This window comes from Ictalurus furcatus, chromosome 27 (genome assembly GCF_023375685.1).
Source record: "Ictalurus furcatus strain D&B chromosome 27, Billie_1.0, whole genome shotgun sequence".
Lineage (NCBI taxonomy): Eukaryota > Metazoa > Chordata > Actinopteri > Siluriformes > Ictaluridae > Ictalurus > Ictalurus furcatus.
This window is the reverse complement of record NC_071281.1, coordinates 3,160,885-3,176,266: the sequence shown is the minus strand read 5'-3', so window position 1 is coordinate 3,176,266 and position 15,382 is coordinate 3,160,885. Positions and strand designations below refer to the sequence as shown.

The following is a 15,382-nucleotide window of genomic DNA, read 5'->3' as shown; positions in this document are numbered from 1 at the left end:
ACCTGCCTGATCCATCCTGATGCCCTACTTCTGCTTGGAGTTCTTATCAATTGGATGTTACGTGCTTCTGCTGAGGATGGTCCCACATGGTGCAGCCTGGAGGTCACTGGGATTGCTGAGGATGGTGCCACTTGAAGACCATGGGGATGGCTTTGGACCTCAATTCATAAGAACAGTTATGCTATGATGGCCAGGACTACAGTTGCAATTATAGCCTCAGCACTGCAATTACCACAAACAGTTTTGCACTCAAGTCTCCATCAGTGAACAGTAGAGAAGTTCAACAAAACAGACTTGATATAAAAACTGTAATGAATTTACCTGGTTACACAACTGCACTACTTCACCATGTAGTATTAGCACATTTATAGAAGGGACTTATTTATAATCGTACTATCCGGTGTCACCCAGATGAAGACGGGTTCCCTTTAGAGTCTGGTTCCTCTCAAGGTTTCTTCCTCATATCGTCTCAGGGAGTTTTGCATCACTACCGTCGCCTCTGGCTGCTCATTAGGGACAAATTCATAAATAAAAATTTTATATTCTGAATGTATATATTTCTGTAAAGCTGCTTTGGGACAATTTCCATTGTTAAAAGCGCTACACAAATAAAACTGAATTGAATTTAAACTTTCAGAGGACGAAATCCGGACTTGTTGACCCACATCCTGTTTTGGCTAATCGGGTTCCTCTTTTATAAATTTCGAATGTTTACACAACAGTTTCTTGTGGAAGTGTAATGAAGACGCAGCGCGTTGCTTCACACCAAGACGCGACGTCCTCAAACGTAACGCACTTACTCAGAAAACAGAATAATGCAGAAATAACAGCAACATGATTCTCACATATTTAGATTTATATTAAAATAGCATTATTACATTATTACAATAATTATCCTTAATAACATTTTATTACTGTCAGAAGCAGATGAAAACATCTACCATTTTCATAAATAAGTTAAGAAAAACAAAACAGCAGAAAAATAAAAATTTGTAACATTTACAATATAGCCTTATGCCTTACTTAGCAAACAGTAGTTTTAATACACAAGTTCCTGCTAGCGTCTGTAGCATCAGTAGTTTTAGCGTGACTAAGCACAGTTTATGACATTCTTTATATCACCCCCCATACAGGTTGATGATGATAAACCAGTTTGTTTCTTTTTAAACTTGTTTTGGCTAATGCGCTCAAGCTAAAACATGCAGTATATTCCAGTTGTGCTATGACTAGCATTAGCAGCGTTGCTAATAGTACAGCTTTGTTTCTTGAGAAACAGAATTCCAGTGCGCGACGTCTCAGTTATGTTGCGATTTGACTCTATTCAACACAAGAACACTTTACAAGCAAGCAGTACGTGACGAAGGTGAGGTTGGCATTAGGTTTTAAATTAATTTGTGTAATAAATTTACACTCCCAGTAAAGTTGCGGCTCAAGTCCTTATGTCCGTTCAATAGCATCCAGGTATCTCGATCGGCCACAGGTGTAAGATTTAATCTGCTCTGTTGCAGTCCAGGGTAACCGGGACTTGCTTTTAATTGCAGTTTATAGTCCGCATGGGACATCCACCCCCCCCTCCCCTGCCGCCCCCCCACATTTTTTCCACAAAATAATCCGAGAGACACGACAACATGACACACCACTAGTCGCTATTGCTCACTATTTTGCAAGTGTGGGTTAAGAATCCGTCATAGTCTTTACATATTTATCTTATAATTACGTCTCACTATTTGGCAGCCTGTGTTACATACTGTGTTTTAGGCAATAATCTCATTATTTGGCAGGTTGTGTCTGCATTGACTTTGATGCAGTCTCATTTTTCAGCAGGCTGACTCCTCATAGTTAGAGACACAGTATCATTTTTTGGCAGGCAGTATCTCTAGTTTTGCATTAGATGCGATCTCATGATTTAGCAAATCATCCCGCATTGATTTTCATGCAGTCTCATTATTTGGCAGGTTGCGTCTGCTTTGTATTAGATGCCGTCTCATTATCTGGCAGGCTGACTCCTCATACTTTGAGATGCAATCTCAGTATTTGGCAAATGCTCCCTGCATTGGTTTCCATGCAGTCTCATTATTTGGCCGGTTGTGTCAGCAGTGTCACTTTCATGTGCAATGAAGACTAAGGATATCCCATGGTGCCGAGCGTCGAAGCTTCTTGGCCGTGCTGGCTGCTGGGAAACGTAGTCATTTGGAGTTCAGGTGTCAGAGATCGAAGCCATTTCCAGTTATTGTGAGCAATATTTCCAGTGTGTCAGTGCATGTGTCTGTGCGGTGTCCGGCGTCTCTCCGGGTTTCTTCTGGTCCGTGATGGCAAAGTGCCGGTTCGTTTAGGACATGACCCTAAAGGAGGGAAGAAAGCAGAATCCGTATAATACACCTAATTAGATTTTAAATCAAGGAAATGTAATTTCTTCCTGAACAGATCAACTCTGTTAGACATTAGGCCCTGAATGCCTGAGTCCAGAACCAAGAACTATCAATCAGTTCTTCAACAATTAAACGACATTATATGGACTGCACCACAAACATATAACCATCTTCAAGCTGAAACACGAAGAAATATTCATTGTCTTGCCAACCCATTGTCTGTTTTCAGTTCTATCGTTTTTAGCATGCTAAAATCTGATTTAAGCAAAAAAAAAAATGCTCATACAGTTAATGAGTATTTGCTGATTTGATAAAACTAACAACTAACATGTAAGGTTGTTCTGCCTTTTTTTTTTTTAAGTGCATTAGCTAAGTTAGCTAGCTACCAATAATGTCCTGTGGCAACCTCAACTAGCTAGGTAGTACATGGCTTGTAATTTTGGAAGCTGCTAGCATGAGTTTACAGTGTTCTCTGTTCTTATCGCTTTGTTCATACAACTTGGCAAGAACATTCATAAATAGCCCTTTGCTCCCTACCGAGAAAGTATTTACTGGTATGTTTTTATTTTGCTGTAAATCATTATCAGAAATGTTTAGGATATCCACCGCTAACACTCTCAAAATAGCTAACCTGGTTTAAGTCATACAATAATCATAAATGTATTTAAAGAATACACACTGCGAACAGCTGCGAACTAGATAATATATAATATAATTAACTAATATAATAGACAGGACATCTGAGCAGATTTAAAACATATTAACGAATGTCAGTAAAGTGTTTCAGTGCTAATGTAAGCTAAACTGACTGGATTTCTGAGAGAATTTTTAGGTCATATTTACAAACATAATCATATTCTTCACCACTCCATAACGGACTAGCTAGCCTGAGCTAACCTGACATGATTTCTGACAGGAATTTTAAGTCAACCTCACAAATGTTCATTATCATTACCGCTAAAGCTAACTGGCTATCTAACATGAACTAACATGGCAGGGTTTCTGACAGGATTTTAGAGTCATATTCATATTCATAAAGAATGTTCATATTATACTGCCACATATGAGAAGCTAACTTGACAATATTTTTGGCAACATTAATGCTAGCTGGCTAACACGAGCTAATACATAAGTACAATCATACTTTTTAAAGCTGAACTGTGCAGACAGACTATCCCCCCCATCACTTTCCCTGTTTCTTACATGATCATGGCCCTCATGGCGGACTTGCTCATTCTTCTCCTTTGCTTTCTCCTTCGTTTCCGCTGAGGAACGGCGGGAGGGGGTGTGTGAGGCGTAGGAGGCGTGCCGGCAGGAGCGTTTGTCACTGTACAGTAATGAGAAATGCAGAGAGAGAGAGAGGAAATTGTGTTAAACGATTGTGGAAAGCAATCATCTCAAAGTTCTTGACCTGTTAATAAATGTCACTACTGACGTTGGAAAACAGGACACAGATGCAACGCTAATTATAATACAATAAGGACATGCTGTAGGCGCGTGCGCGCACGTGTGTGAGTGTGTGTGAGTGTGTGTGTGTGTGTTTATGTGTGAGCAAACCTGCTCTTTGTGTGCCAGCTTGTGTTGGATGATGATGATGATGGTGATGATGGTGATGCTCTACTTTTTCCTGCCCCAACTCTGATAGCTTGTCTGCCTCTGATTGGCTTTGGAGCTGGTCCTTCTCTTCTGATTGGTGCAAACTGGGCGTTGACGATTGGCTAGACATCTCGCTTTGGCCGCTTGACTGGCCAATGACCTCTACGTGGCTAAAGGTGATCACTGGGGCTTCCAATTGGCTGCTGTGGTGAAGCGTCATGTCTGATTGGCTGTGGTGATGCTCAGTGGTGTGTGATTCGCTCAGCTCATGGCTGTGTTTTGTCACTGCTTCGTGGTTGTCGTGGTGATGCTGACGATGTTCTGTGTGTTCTCCGCTTGCTGTGGATTTTATCTTGTCGTCGCCACTGCCAGAGTGCGCGTGGTGTTCCTGAACCTTCTCCGGCTCCAAGTGGTGTCTGTGGTGCTCTTGCGTCGGTGTGAGGTGTTGCGTCGTGTCGCTCAGCATACGTGTTACGCCAAAGCTCACGTGCCTCGTCGATGCGTCTTCCGTGTGTGCGGGCGTGCGTACGGGCGTGTGTACGGGCACTCTCTGCGTGTGCGACAGTGTGTATTTCGATTGCCACTGAGTCTCTCGATCCTCCAGCTGGAACCTCTGGTTGTGTTTCAGGTCGTCGTGGCGATGCAACTCCTCTTTTGATTGACTCCTGGAGATGGGGGGTTTGCTGACGAGTCTGGGGGGAGGAGGTGGGGACGTCGTGGTCTTCGTCCAAGTGGTGTGACTGACAGTGCGTGGTTTACAGCTACAGCTGAGATGGTCCTCCACAGGTAAGACGACCTTCTCGTAGAAGGGCTGTCTGTTGACGAACTGGATCTTAGTCATCTGGAAGACAAAATAAAAAACATAACTAACATTACAAACGGATCCATGAGGAAGTTATAGTGTTGAGCTAGCCTAGCTATCTAGCTTTTGTAAGTAATATTTATCTCCTATAATACTATCTTCTCCACTATCTTATTTTGTTTAATTGCCATATTTAATTGCCATAATAGTAGTTACCAGCTAGCTATTTAGCTCCTTATATATAATATTATATATATATATAAAACCCCTAGCTGTCATATAATACCTCATTTTTTTGTGCTATTACTTAACTAACAGAGAATGTTACAATGTTTTGAAAACATCATTTTTGAAAACATCATCACGTTACTTTCGCAGTGCAACAAAAACCAAACTCACGTAAAAGTACCGTCTTCGTTCAAGTTCCTACAACTAAAAATGCCACAGCAGCATTGTATGAATGTTTAAAAATGTTACGTAGAGCCATCCTCCAAACACCAGGGTCGTTCAGAAAACCTAAAAGCGTGTTAACTGGCTAAGAGATTTACCAATAAAAGCCATTCGTAATGGTAGCTTGCTTATATAGCTAGCAGGCTAATGTAGTCTGTGGAAAAATAAACAGTTTTTTTTTTCAGTGAACTTTAACCTGGCACAAGGTTCTCCTAATAAACAGACCGTACTTCTCATTAACCAAAACTGTCTTCGGTTTCTATTAAAAGTGTACAGCAGTTACCGAGGACTAGCTAGCTACCAAATGTTGTACCAGTGGCTTTATTTGGACGCCTAGCTGTTGGATATTTCACAAACATCTCCAGAGAAAAGCAGATTGTAATAAGGGTGTGGGGAAAAAAAATCATTTGTGTCTGCTACTGTGTACTGTACATGGGACAGGAAGTGGGACAGAACTGGGCACTGGGAACGCCAGGGTGGGAAGCGTGTGTGTATATATATGCATGTGTGTGTACCTGTAGATGGCGCGTCTCGGTGGAAACGGGCACACACTGCAGCGTCCGCGTGTTGCAGCAGCCTGAGCAGCGCTGCACCTCCACACAAAGTGGCCAGAGCAGGAAGTTAGCATTGCTTCGGTCTAACATGGAGCGCGTAACCTCCATCACCTCAGTTCGCACCTTACACACAGCCGGCTGAGCCATCTGCACATCACCTGAGACACGCACACATACGCACAAGTTACACTCGATTAGTCACCATAACAGTTTACCTCACGTTAGCTTGCTTGCTAGCCCTGTTTGAAATCATTAAATATTTTCAATTAACCATTAAATGATTAAACACTGAGGTGAAAATGTTTCATAAACACTATTAGGATGTTGTTGTTTTGTCTTTTCCCCACAGCATGGAGGGAAGTTACTGATTTTAATTCCACGTTTCACATTTGACTTTACCTCACATTAGCTTGCTTGCTAGTGAACTTAAGTCCTGGTCTTATTTACAAAAATACCTTTACAAGTTGACCAAACCTTCTTGCAAATTTGTTTAGCTACTTAACATCAGCAATAGCATTAGCATTGGCTAACAGAACTACTTAGCTAGCTAACGCTAGTGAAGTGCAGTGTTTTTTCGATAGCTAGCTAACTTAGCCTCAGGCGGTTAGAACTGGTATTTCATGCTAAGCGTTACATCCAAACCGAGAAATGAAACCAGAGGCTAATTATGATCAAGTTTAACTTTAAGCTCCTTTCATGTTGTGCCAGGGACACCTGTCATGAGGAAAAATCTGCACACACACACACGCACATGCGCATATACACACACACACACACACACACACACACACACACACACACACTCTGTCCTGTTGTGTATTGGAACTGGATTCCCTGCATGTCCGTAGCAGACTGGACTAACAGCGCTACACACACAAACCATAACTCACGCCCTCAGCTCTGTCAGAGTGTGTGTACACTAAAGAGTGTGTGTGAGAGCGAGTGAAGAGGATGTGAAGAGGACACTCAAATCACTGTGTGTGTGTGTGTGTGTGTGTGTGTGTTTGTGTTAAGAAGGTGGCCTAAGGACAAGCGGCTAGACTAGACGCTGACTCGGAGACATGCAGACGGCCGACTAGTACCAAACTAAACATGCGCACATACACACACACACACACACACACAACGTACCCAAAAGCCATTGTGAAGCAGAAACAGCTTAAAAAAAAAAAAAAGAGCAACTAGGAATATTCTAGGACGAAGACAAAAGAGAGACGGAGAGATGGAGGAAGACAAAGAGAGGAAGGGAAGCTGGGAGCGGCTCTCACCGAGACTTCTGGGAAGGCGTTTATGCGTTCCATTCGAATGATCTTCGTCCTCTTCTTCTTCTGGAAAGAAGAGACAGAAAATTCAGACAGGGTCCCAAATGATAATATTGCATACAGGTAGAATTATCAGCACTCATTTGAGCACCGTAAAAGCACCGTATTGTTCGTACATTGGGCGGGATGCAACTTGATGGACACTTCTTGTCAGTTCTCGTAAATAGTAAACAGAATACATTTTTTGTGTCCATAAACGACGGTCGTTTACGTTATACAAACATTATAGATCTGTTTGCGATTGCGAAGTATTTTCTTAAAGAAAAGAAAAAAAGAAATGGTTGTTGTTTAGCTAACATATTTCAACAAAAACCTTTGCTAATGCTAGCTTGCTTATTTCATAGCAGGTTAAATCAAGTTAGTTACCTTTGAAATAAGAAAAAAAAAAATTCTATTCATTTCGGTCTAGCGAATAATTACAGCCATGACGTGTGAAACCTTCGCGGATTTTCAACATCGTGAAATTGCGACGTCACTGCATTTGCATACAATTTTTAAGCAGCCTCGAGTCGATCCGTACCATGTTGCTGTGGCGTTGTGATGTTGGGGTGTGTGTGCGGTTTAGTGACGTTGGGCTTTAATAGCGACACCGCTAACCTTTTTTTTTTTTTTTTTTAGTGGCATTGTTCGTCATCACACAAAGGAAACTGTGTTGTTTGTACAATTGCTGCTCTTTATTCCCTGAGAGTAGCCTGGTCTCCAGTTAGCCATCAATATGGATGAATGTTATAGTACAATCTGTCATTAAGAGTGTGCAAGAGTGTGAGTGTGTGTGTGTGTGTGTGTGTCTGTGTGTTAGATGATATATGTATTTGAGATCAGTCTAGACCTTGCTTTCAGTTTGAGTCACCCATCTTTGTGTGTGTATGTGTGTGTGTTTGTTGGCGGGGGGAGTTAGTGCAGGAGTGTGTGTGTGTGTGTGTTAAGATTGTGTGTGTTTGCTTCACTAACAACATGTGGCTAGCAGCCGGCTGAAGCCTATACACACTGAATGTGTGTGTGTGTGTGTGTGTGTGTGTGTGAGAGAGAGAGACAGAGAGAGAGCCTCCCATGGCTATAGCAATTATTGTGGTAGAGAAGAGTGGAGTCCGGTGTATGGCGAACAATGGCCTGGCCTTAAGTGTGTGTGTGTGTGTGTGTGTGTGTATGTTAAACCAAAAGCTGCTTTGGGCTCAAGGTCATTTCCATTGTCCCTGTCTTCGGCGAATGGTTTTTTGTGCAGTTATTACCGTGTCTCTCTCTCTCTCACACACACACACACCCCAATATTATCATAATATTCAAGTGTGCATATTTTTTAATAAATCTGCATGTATTTGCATATTTAAATTTACAGTACTGAGTTTTGTTGTGCGTGTGTGTGTGTGTGTCCGCTTTACCTACGGAGTGAACGTCCAGCAGCTCCTGTAGATCCTTCATGGATGAGATGGGAGAGTTCATCACCAAATTCACCAGAGACACGGGGACAGGGTCCTAGTGAGAGATGGAGCGAGAGAGAGAGAGAGACAGAGAGAGAGAGGGAGATACACTTCAATAAACCTTAGCCTGAAGGTAAATGTTTTAAAGAGACTTTGTATACACACCCAAACACACACCTGTAACAGCTGCAAGTTTCCATGACTGACAAACAGTCTGTGTGTGTGTGTGTGTGTGTGTGTGTGTGTGTGTGTGTATGTGTGTGTGTGTGTGTGTATGTGTGTGTTGTCTATTTGGGCAGTTGCTAAGGTGCTTGTTGTATTTTTGCTCTAATACAGTGTGCTCATCACATGATGATGACCACATTGCACGCACACACACACACACACACACACACACACACTCAACACATACATATATGGGAGATTATAAGATTATAAGTAACTGGACTTGAAACATAAACAGCAAGGATAAATTAAGCTGCTCACACCTGGCTTTTCACTTGCTAACACACACACACACACACACACACACACACACACACACTGCTCATCCACTTAAGTATGTACGTGAGAGCAAATGTGTATGTGTACATGTGTCTTTTTACGCGAGCATGCACCTCTGCAATAAACACACACACACACACTCTTAATTTATGAACATCAAACTCCATTAACATTAATATATGCAAATAATCTAGTGATGTGACTTTCAAACCTTTTTTTTTAAATAAATGTTTAATTTTTAACTGATAAATTTTACGATACTCGATACAATACACCTGTATTTATATAATATCGCATTTTTTTTTCCACAATTTTTTTTTTTGCTCCATGCTGCATATCTTTATAAAGTTAGCACTTTCTTATAGTACGAAATCGACACGGAGCGCTATCGATCGCATCAGCGAGACTTGTTATTGGTCGACGTCTCTGAAACATCACAACAAAAGCTACAATATGAATCAGAAAATCTCGTTATATTACAAAAAAAAGCCTGTACTTGTTTTCTTTTTTTTAATGGTAATGTTATTGCAGCGAATTCGAAACAAGCACGACAACAGAGATCAGTCTAGACCTTGCTTTCACACTCCTGTCCAAAATCAAGCAAACTCCGCATATTCTGAGGATTGTTTGCGATTTTTCAGATTTTCCGCAGGTCCAAGCCGAGACGCATCATGTGACGTCGTCACGACGTGCGTTCAGCCAAAACCGTCTTTGATTCATGTGCGTCGAACGAGTACAGCTAAAAGGTCTTGTTTACCGACAAACAAACTTTTTTTTTTTTTGCATATATAACGAGAGGGGCGTGGTCCATGACGTGAAGTGAAGCCGAGGAGAACGTGAGCCGAACCGCAAGGTAAAACTGCATTTCCTTTGCTGCTTGCCCTGATGTTCGCCCATCACTCTGCCTATTGTTAAAAAAAACTGGATGACAACCTGACACTGGAGACTCCTTTCAAAAATTTCGAACAATTGATAGAATTGATGGATGCCAGTCCACTGCAGGGCATCACACACACACGCACCTATACACACACAAGCACACTTTCACACACTCATTTAGCGCAGCCAATCCATCTACCAGCATGTTTTTAAGGACATGGGAGGAAACTGGAGAACCCAGAAACCCCACACGAGAAAGTCCACAGAAAGTAACCCGAGCTTGAGATCAAACCGAGGACCTGCGAGCTGTCCTGTTTATATAATAGATCTGCTATGAAGTGTGGTTTGAACAAATTGCAAACATTCACACTGATTTTGTCAGAAGTCAGAAACGTTAACTGCGTAGCACGATGCTCATTTCGCAAGTCGCATTTCTATGGCAACGTGTAGCGATACAATAACAATGTTTGTCAAGTCAAATTCTGTTTTTCTAATACAGGAAATATGACTAAAGAGTGAAAGATTTTTATAATAGTCAGGTCTGAATTCTTTGAAATATCTCAAGTGAGAGCTCTGTGTAATAATGTTAAGCTAGTGATGGATGTTCCAGTGAAATCTCCCGTTAACCAACACACACACACACACGCACACACAATAAATCAGTGTGTCAAACAGTTCCGTCTCTCGGGTCCTGACAGTCGAAGTGAGGACCCCCATGCTGTAGTGCCCAGCTGAATCGTGAGATACCGGAGCCGCAGGAATGCTAATAGTCCGCTACGGAGAAGAGGTGAGGGGATCGGGCTATAATTACAGACCCAAATTACTGCACACACACACACACACACTCACGGCGCTCTGCCGAACCTCGTGGCAAACCGCCAGTCCAGACATAAAGAAATCCTGTATGCTGATCTTGGCAGGTGGCTCAGACGTACACATATAGCCTGCATAGATTCCTCACGTCACACGAATAGGCCGGGAGATGATGGATAGGTCGATGAAAGCAGGGCTGGGATTCGGTTTTAAAACTGCACTCGAAGCCGACAGGTGCAGCAAAAGGAGCGATCCCTGTAGTACAGGTAGAATAAAGGGTGAGCGTTACTTTTCACAACGATGTAGATGTCGTTATGTTATTATTCAAGGTCAGACTGCAGCGCTGTCGAATTCTCGATTCTGATTGGCCAGAAGGTGTTCTATAAAATACGACAATAACGTATCTGCAAAATAGCAGGTTTACATTAACGGGCTCGTTCAAATACGTTATCGTCTCGACAGTACCACGCTACATAAAAGGATTATAAACGTGTGCAATCGTTGTTATGGTGACGTTTTCTCTAAGGAAATGTTTATTTTACATGTGTTGGAAGGAGTCTCCAGTGTCAGCGCTGGAACTTTACAGCGCAAGAAGTCGGGGCAAAAATGATTTTTTTTCAAAAGTTTGTGGAGTTTTTTTTTTTTTGCGGAAAACTACTCGAATTGGCGAAATCGCAATTGCACGAAATTGTTCTGCTGTACTCAGGTTCGAGACATGTGAACCGAAGGGGGCCAAAATCTGCGGAAAAAAAAAATCTGCGGTCATTTTGAAGAATCGCAAGCTCCTCCGAATATCGCGGAAATTCGTTTGCTCGGTTTTGCGTTCGTTTCTGGGAAAACGCGAAATCCCGGATGGACTGTCCAGACATCGGTTGAACAATCACGAGTGATCTTGTATTATCTCGCAAAATTAAACAACACTCAATTAAGATTGGACTAGAATTCTCCATTCGAACACCGTGAAAATTTGAATAGAAGAGAAATTAGTATTTATAAGAACTTGGCATAAATTGCGGAATGTTTTATAATAACCCACGGACACTAGAATTGTGGTACAGCATCTAACCTAACTATCTTACCTACACTGCTGGGAAAAAAACCTAATTTAGCATAAAATGACGAATTTAATTTTCCCATCAGTATTTAACGTAAACCACTAGGAAGTTGTTTTCCTGCAGTGCAGCTGTGTCAAAAGCTCAAAGCGCGTTTAAACTTTCGCTCTATCCCCGAGTGAACGCCTGCGACACACACGCCATGTTTCCGAGAAAATGAAATCCAAAGCCATCACTGGTGCCGTCCACATGTTTCAAATCCCACAGATTATCTATTTGGTCACTTTATATAACAGAGAACGCAGCCTTCTGCTTCAATTGTTAAGCTTTACCCAGAATCCAGTGACCCCCCGATGACCTTTTAGGCTTCGACTCTGATGTGAGTGGCGGTGAGATTAAAAGCAAAGCATGAATGAGGGATTTACTTCTGAGCTGAGTCAGTGTACGTGCATGCAGATGTGTGTGTGTGTGTGTGTGTGCACTCAATTACAGCACCTGTCATAAAAACACCACATCTGTTCTCAGCCATAATCCAACACTGACCCTATAATCACTACATAGGGCATGATTTTGGAAGTGAGCCATTTTGCAGGCATCCCATAATACACCGCAAGAGGTCATGTCCAGATAACCTGCGATGTACAGATTACCCAGAAATGAGAATGCCGAAATGAGAATAGGGTGTGTGGATTGAGAAAGGTCCACCGCTAATCATTCACTCTGTGATATTGTTTAGGTTGTAAATAAAATGTGTGGTTTGGGACACATCCCTATATGGCACCTGAACCTCACACGCTTCTACCTGTTCCAACCTCCTGCACTCTCACACTCTTGTGTCCGGCTCCAAACTCACACGCATGCGTCTTGTTTGAATCACACTCAGAACCTACTCCAATTACACACACTCAGCTTTGATCTTAGACACACACACACACACACGTACAAAAACTCTCTCTCTCACTCTCTCTCTCTATGCTTACTCCATTCTCACACACTCGTGTGCTAGCACTTGTGTCCTGCTTAAAGCTCTCACACACAGAACCTGCTCCAATTACACACACTTTAGACTTGCTCCGGTCTTACACACTTAGGTCCTGTTTGAATCTCTCACAATCAGGACCTAATTTGATTCTACGAACCTGCTCCAGTCCTATTTTTAAACCTCACACACACACTCCGGTCCTGTTTAAACCTCACACACACTCTAATCCTGTTTAAACCTCACACGCTCTCTAGTCAAATTTAAACCTCACACGCACTCCGGTCCCACTTAAACCTCACACACATGCACTCCGGTCCCGTTTAAACCTCACACACACGCACTCCGGTCCTGTTTAAACCTCACACACACTCTGGACCCGTTTAAACCTCACACGCAGTCCAGTCCGATTTAAACCGCACATGCACTTCGGTCCTGTTTAAACCCCACACACTCCAGTTCTGTTTAAACCTCACACACTCTCTACTCCTGTTTAAACCTCACACACACACTCTAGTCCTGTTTAAACCTCACACGCACTCTAGTCCTGTTTAAACCCTACACACACACCCTGGCCCTGTTTAAACCTCACACACTCCGGTCTTGTTTAAACCTCACACACCCTCCAGTCCTGTTTAAACCTCACACACACTCCAGTCCTATTTTTAAACCTCACATGTTCTCCAGTCCCGTTTAAACTTCACACACACTCTAGTCCTGCTTAAAACTCACAAACATGCACTCCGGTCCCATTTAAACCTCACACGCAGTCCGGTCCCGTTTAAAACTCACAGGCAGTCCGGTCCCATTTAAACCTCACACGCACTCCGGTCCCATTTAAACCTCACACACAGTCCGGTCCCGTTTAAAACTCACACACACACTCTAGTCCTGTTTAAACCTCACACACACTCTAGTCCTGTTTAAACCTCACACACACTCTAGTCCTGTTTAAACCTCACACACTCCAGTCCTCTTTAAACCTCACACACTCCAGTCCTCTTTAAACCTCACACACTCCAGTCCTGTTTAAACCTCACACACTCTAGTCCTGTTTAAGCCTCACACACACGCCGGTCCTGTTTAAACCTCACACACACTCCAGTCCTGTTTAAACACACACACACACACACACACACACACAGGTCCTGTTTAAACCTCAAACACACACACACACTCCAATCCTGTTTAAACCTCACACACACTCTAGTCCTGTTTAAACCTCACACACACTCCGGTCCTGTTTAAGCCTCACACACACTCCAGTCCTGTTTAAACACACACATACACTCACACACACAGGTCCTGTTTAAACCTCACAGACATTTATATATATATATATATATATATATATATATATATATATATATATATATATATATATATGTGTGTGTGTGTGTGTGTGTGTGTATAAATATTTTAGAAAAAGCATTTGAGATTCAATCCAGAGACGAAGAGGCTCGAGCTCTCGAGCAGCGATGTGACGTCACGTCGGTCTTACCTGCGCGCCGCCAAATCGCAGACACGCCACGAGCGCGACGAGCAGCACGACCCACGAGCTCATCTCTCCGTCCAGCCTCGAGAGCCCTGCGAGTCCCGCGAGCGGCCGGGCATTTAGTTAGAGCGCGCGTGCGCTGCAGGCAAGAACCGGCTGCCACCCCCGCCCCTGGACACACGCTTGTTCGCCGTTAGCGGGAAAAAAAAGTTGTTGTTATTATTATTAATATTAATGTTGTTGATGCGTTTAATTCCGAGTGAGTGTCTGATGTTGGCCGCTTGGCACTGCACGCAAACTGAAAGCAGAGCTCCTTAAATGGCTCGCGCGCTATCCGAGAAATGTCAACCGCAAGCTGACTAGAGTTCCGTTAATAACCGCATCGCAGCAGTCCCAAGTGCTCGAGCCCCGTAAAGTCAAAAACGAAAAGAAAAAAACAACAACAGCAAACTAGTATCCAAGTCAGTGCAAGAGATTAAGAGACAAACGTGCAAAAATGAATCTTCCTGTCGCGTGCAGCCCGTTATGAAGCGTCTTATGACCTCTATAACGTTGCAAAGTGTATCCGTGTGTCTCGGTAGTAACGGGAGCTCAGGTGTTACTGGTCTGAGCTCCGCTCCGCTCTGCTTACACCGGGACTCAGAGTCTGCATGCAAAAGAGAAAGAATCTTCCTCCCTTTCCTCTGATTGGCTCTCCGAGAAAAAAAGGGGCGGGGCTTTGCGTTTCATATAAGGACGACTGTTCTTAAAAAGTGGGCGGTTCCTTCTGCTGACTCAAGTCGATCAGGTTTTAACAATGAGATGTCTCGTTTTTTGGACGACTTCAATTTTAAGAAATAAAGTTTAGCAATTTATTAGGATATTATATTTATTAAATTTAATTTACTTTTCTTAAAGGTAGTCAGAATTTTACATTTTATAATATTCTGCGATGTTTACTCACAGCACAATAGGTATAACTGTTCTGCAGAGAACCTCTGGTTTTGGCACCACACTCCCGTGCCATCCATAAACTTATGCTACTCATGTGTCTGGAGATCTTTCTACAAAGTTCAGGCGCTCTAGTGGGAGGAGCTTCGTCTTGAGGCTTGTGGAGAGCTGTGCAGTTTTGCGGTACACCAAAACGATCGGGGTTGTGCTCTTGTGTGA

The 15,382-nt window shown here is 42.7% G+C and overlaps 1 protein-coding gene across 2 annotated transcripts; it reads right to left on the bottom strand.

Moving 5' to 3' along the window:
- Positions 1–841: 841 nt before the first annotated feature.
- Positions 842–14,981, bottom strand: si:ch211-79m20.1 (histidine-rich glycoprotein). 2 transcript variants are annotated; one of them, XM_053617216.1, is made up of 7 exons: positions 14,240–14,981; positions 8,473–8,566; positions 7,040–7,099; positions 5,733–5,929; positions 3,927–4,806; positions 3,573–3,696; positions 842–2,342 (listed from the first exon to the last, which is right to left on the bottom strand). In XM_053617216.1, exons 1-7 carry the CDS (start codon positions 14,300–14,302, stop codon positions 2,330–2,332), a joined length of 1,431 nt encoding a protein of 476 aa, XP_053473191.1. In that variant the 5' UTR covers positions 14,303–14,981; the 3' UTR covers positions 842–2,329. The 2 variants fall into 2 exon arrangements, with proteins under 2 accessions (XP_053473191.1, XP_053473192.1); XM_053617217.1 differs by lacking the exon at positions 14,240–14,981 and adding an exon at positions 8,689–10,330.
- Positions 14,982–15,382: the final 401 nt, after the last annotated feature.

Coding starts and splice junctions, on each gene's coding strand:
- si:ch211-79m20.1 (XM_053617216.1), bottom strand. CDS start 14,302: ATGAGCTCGTGGGTCGTGCTGCTCGTCGCGCTCGTGGCGTGTCTGCGA. Junction 7,100..8,472: donor GCTGGACGTTCACTCCGTAG/GTAAAGCGGACA, acceptor TCTTCTTTCCAG/AAGAAGAAGAGGACGAAGAT. Junction 5,930..7,039: donor ACGCCTTCCCAGAAGTCTCG/GTGAGAGCCGCT, acceptor TGCGTGTCTCAG/GTGATGTGCAGATGGCTCAG.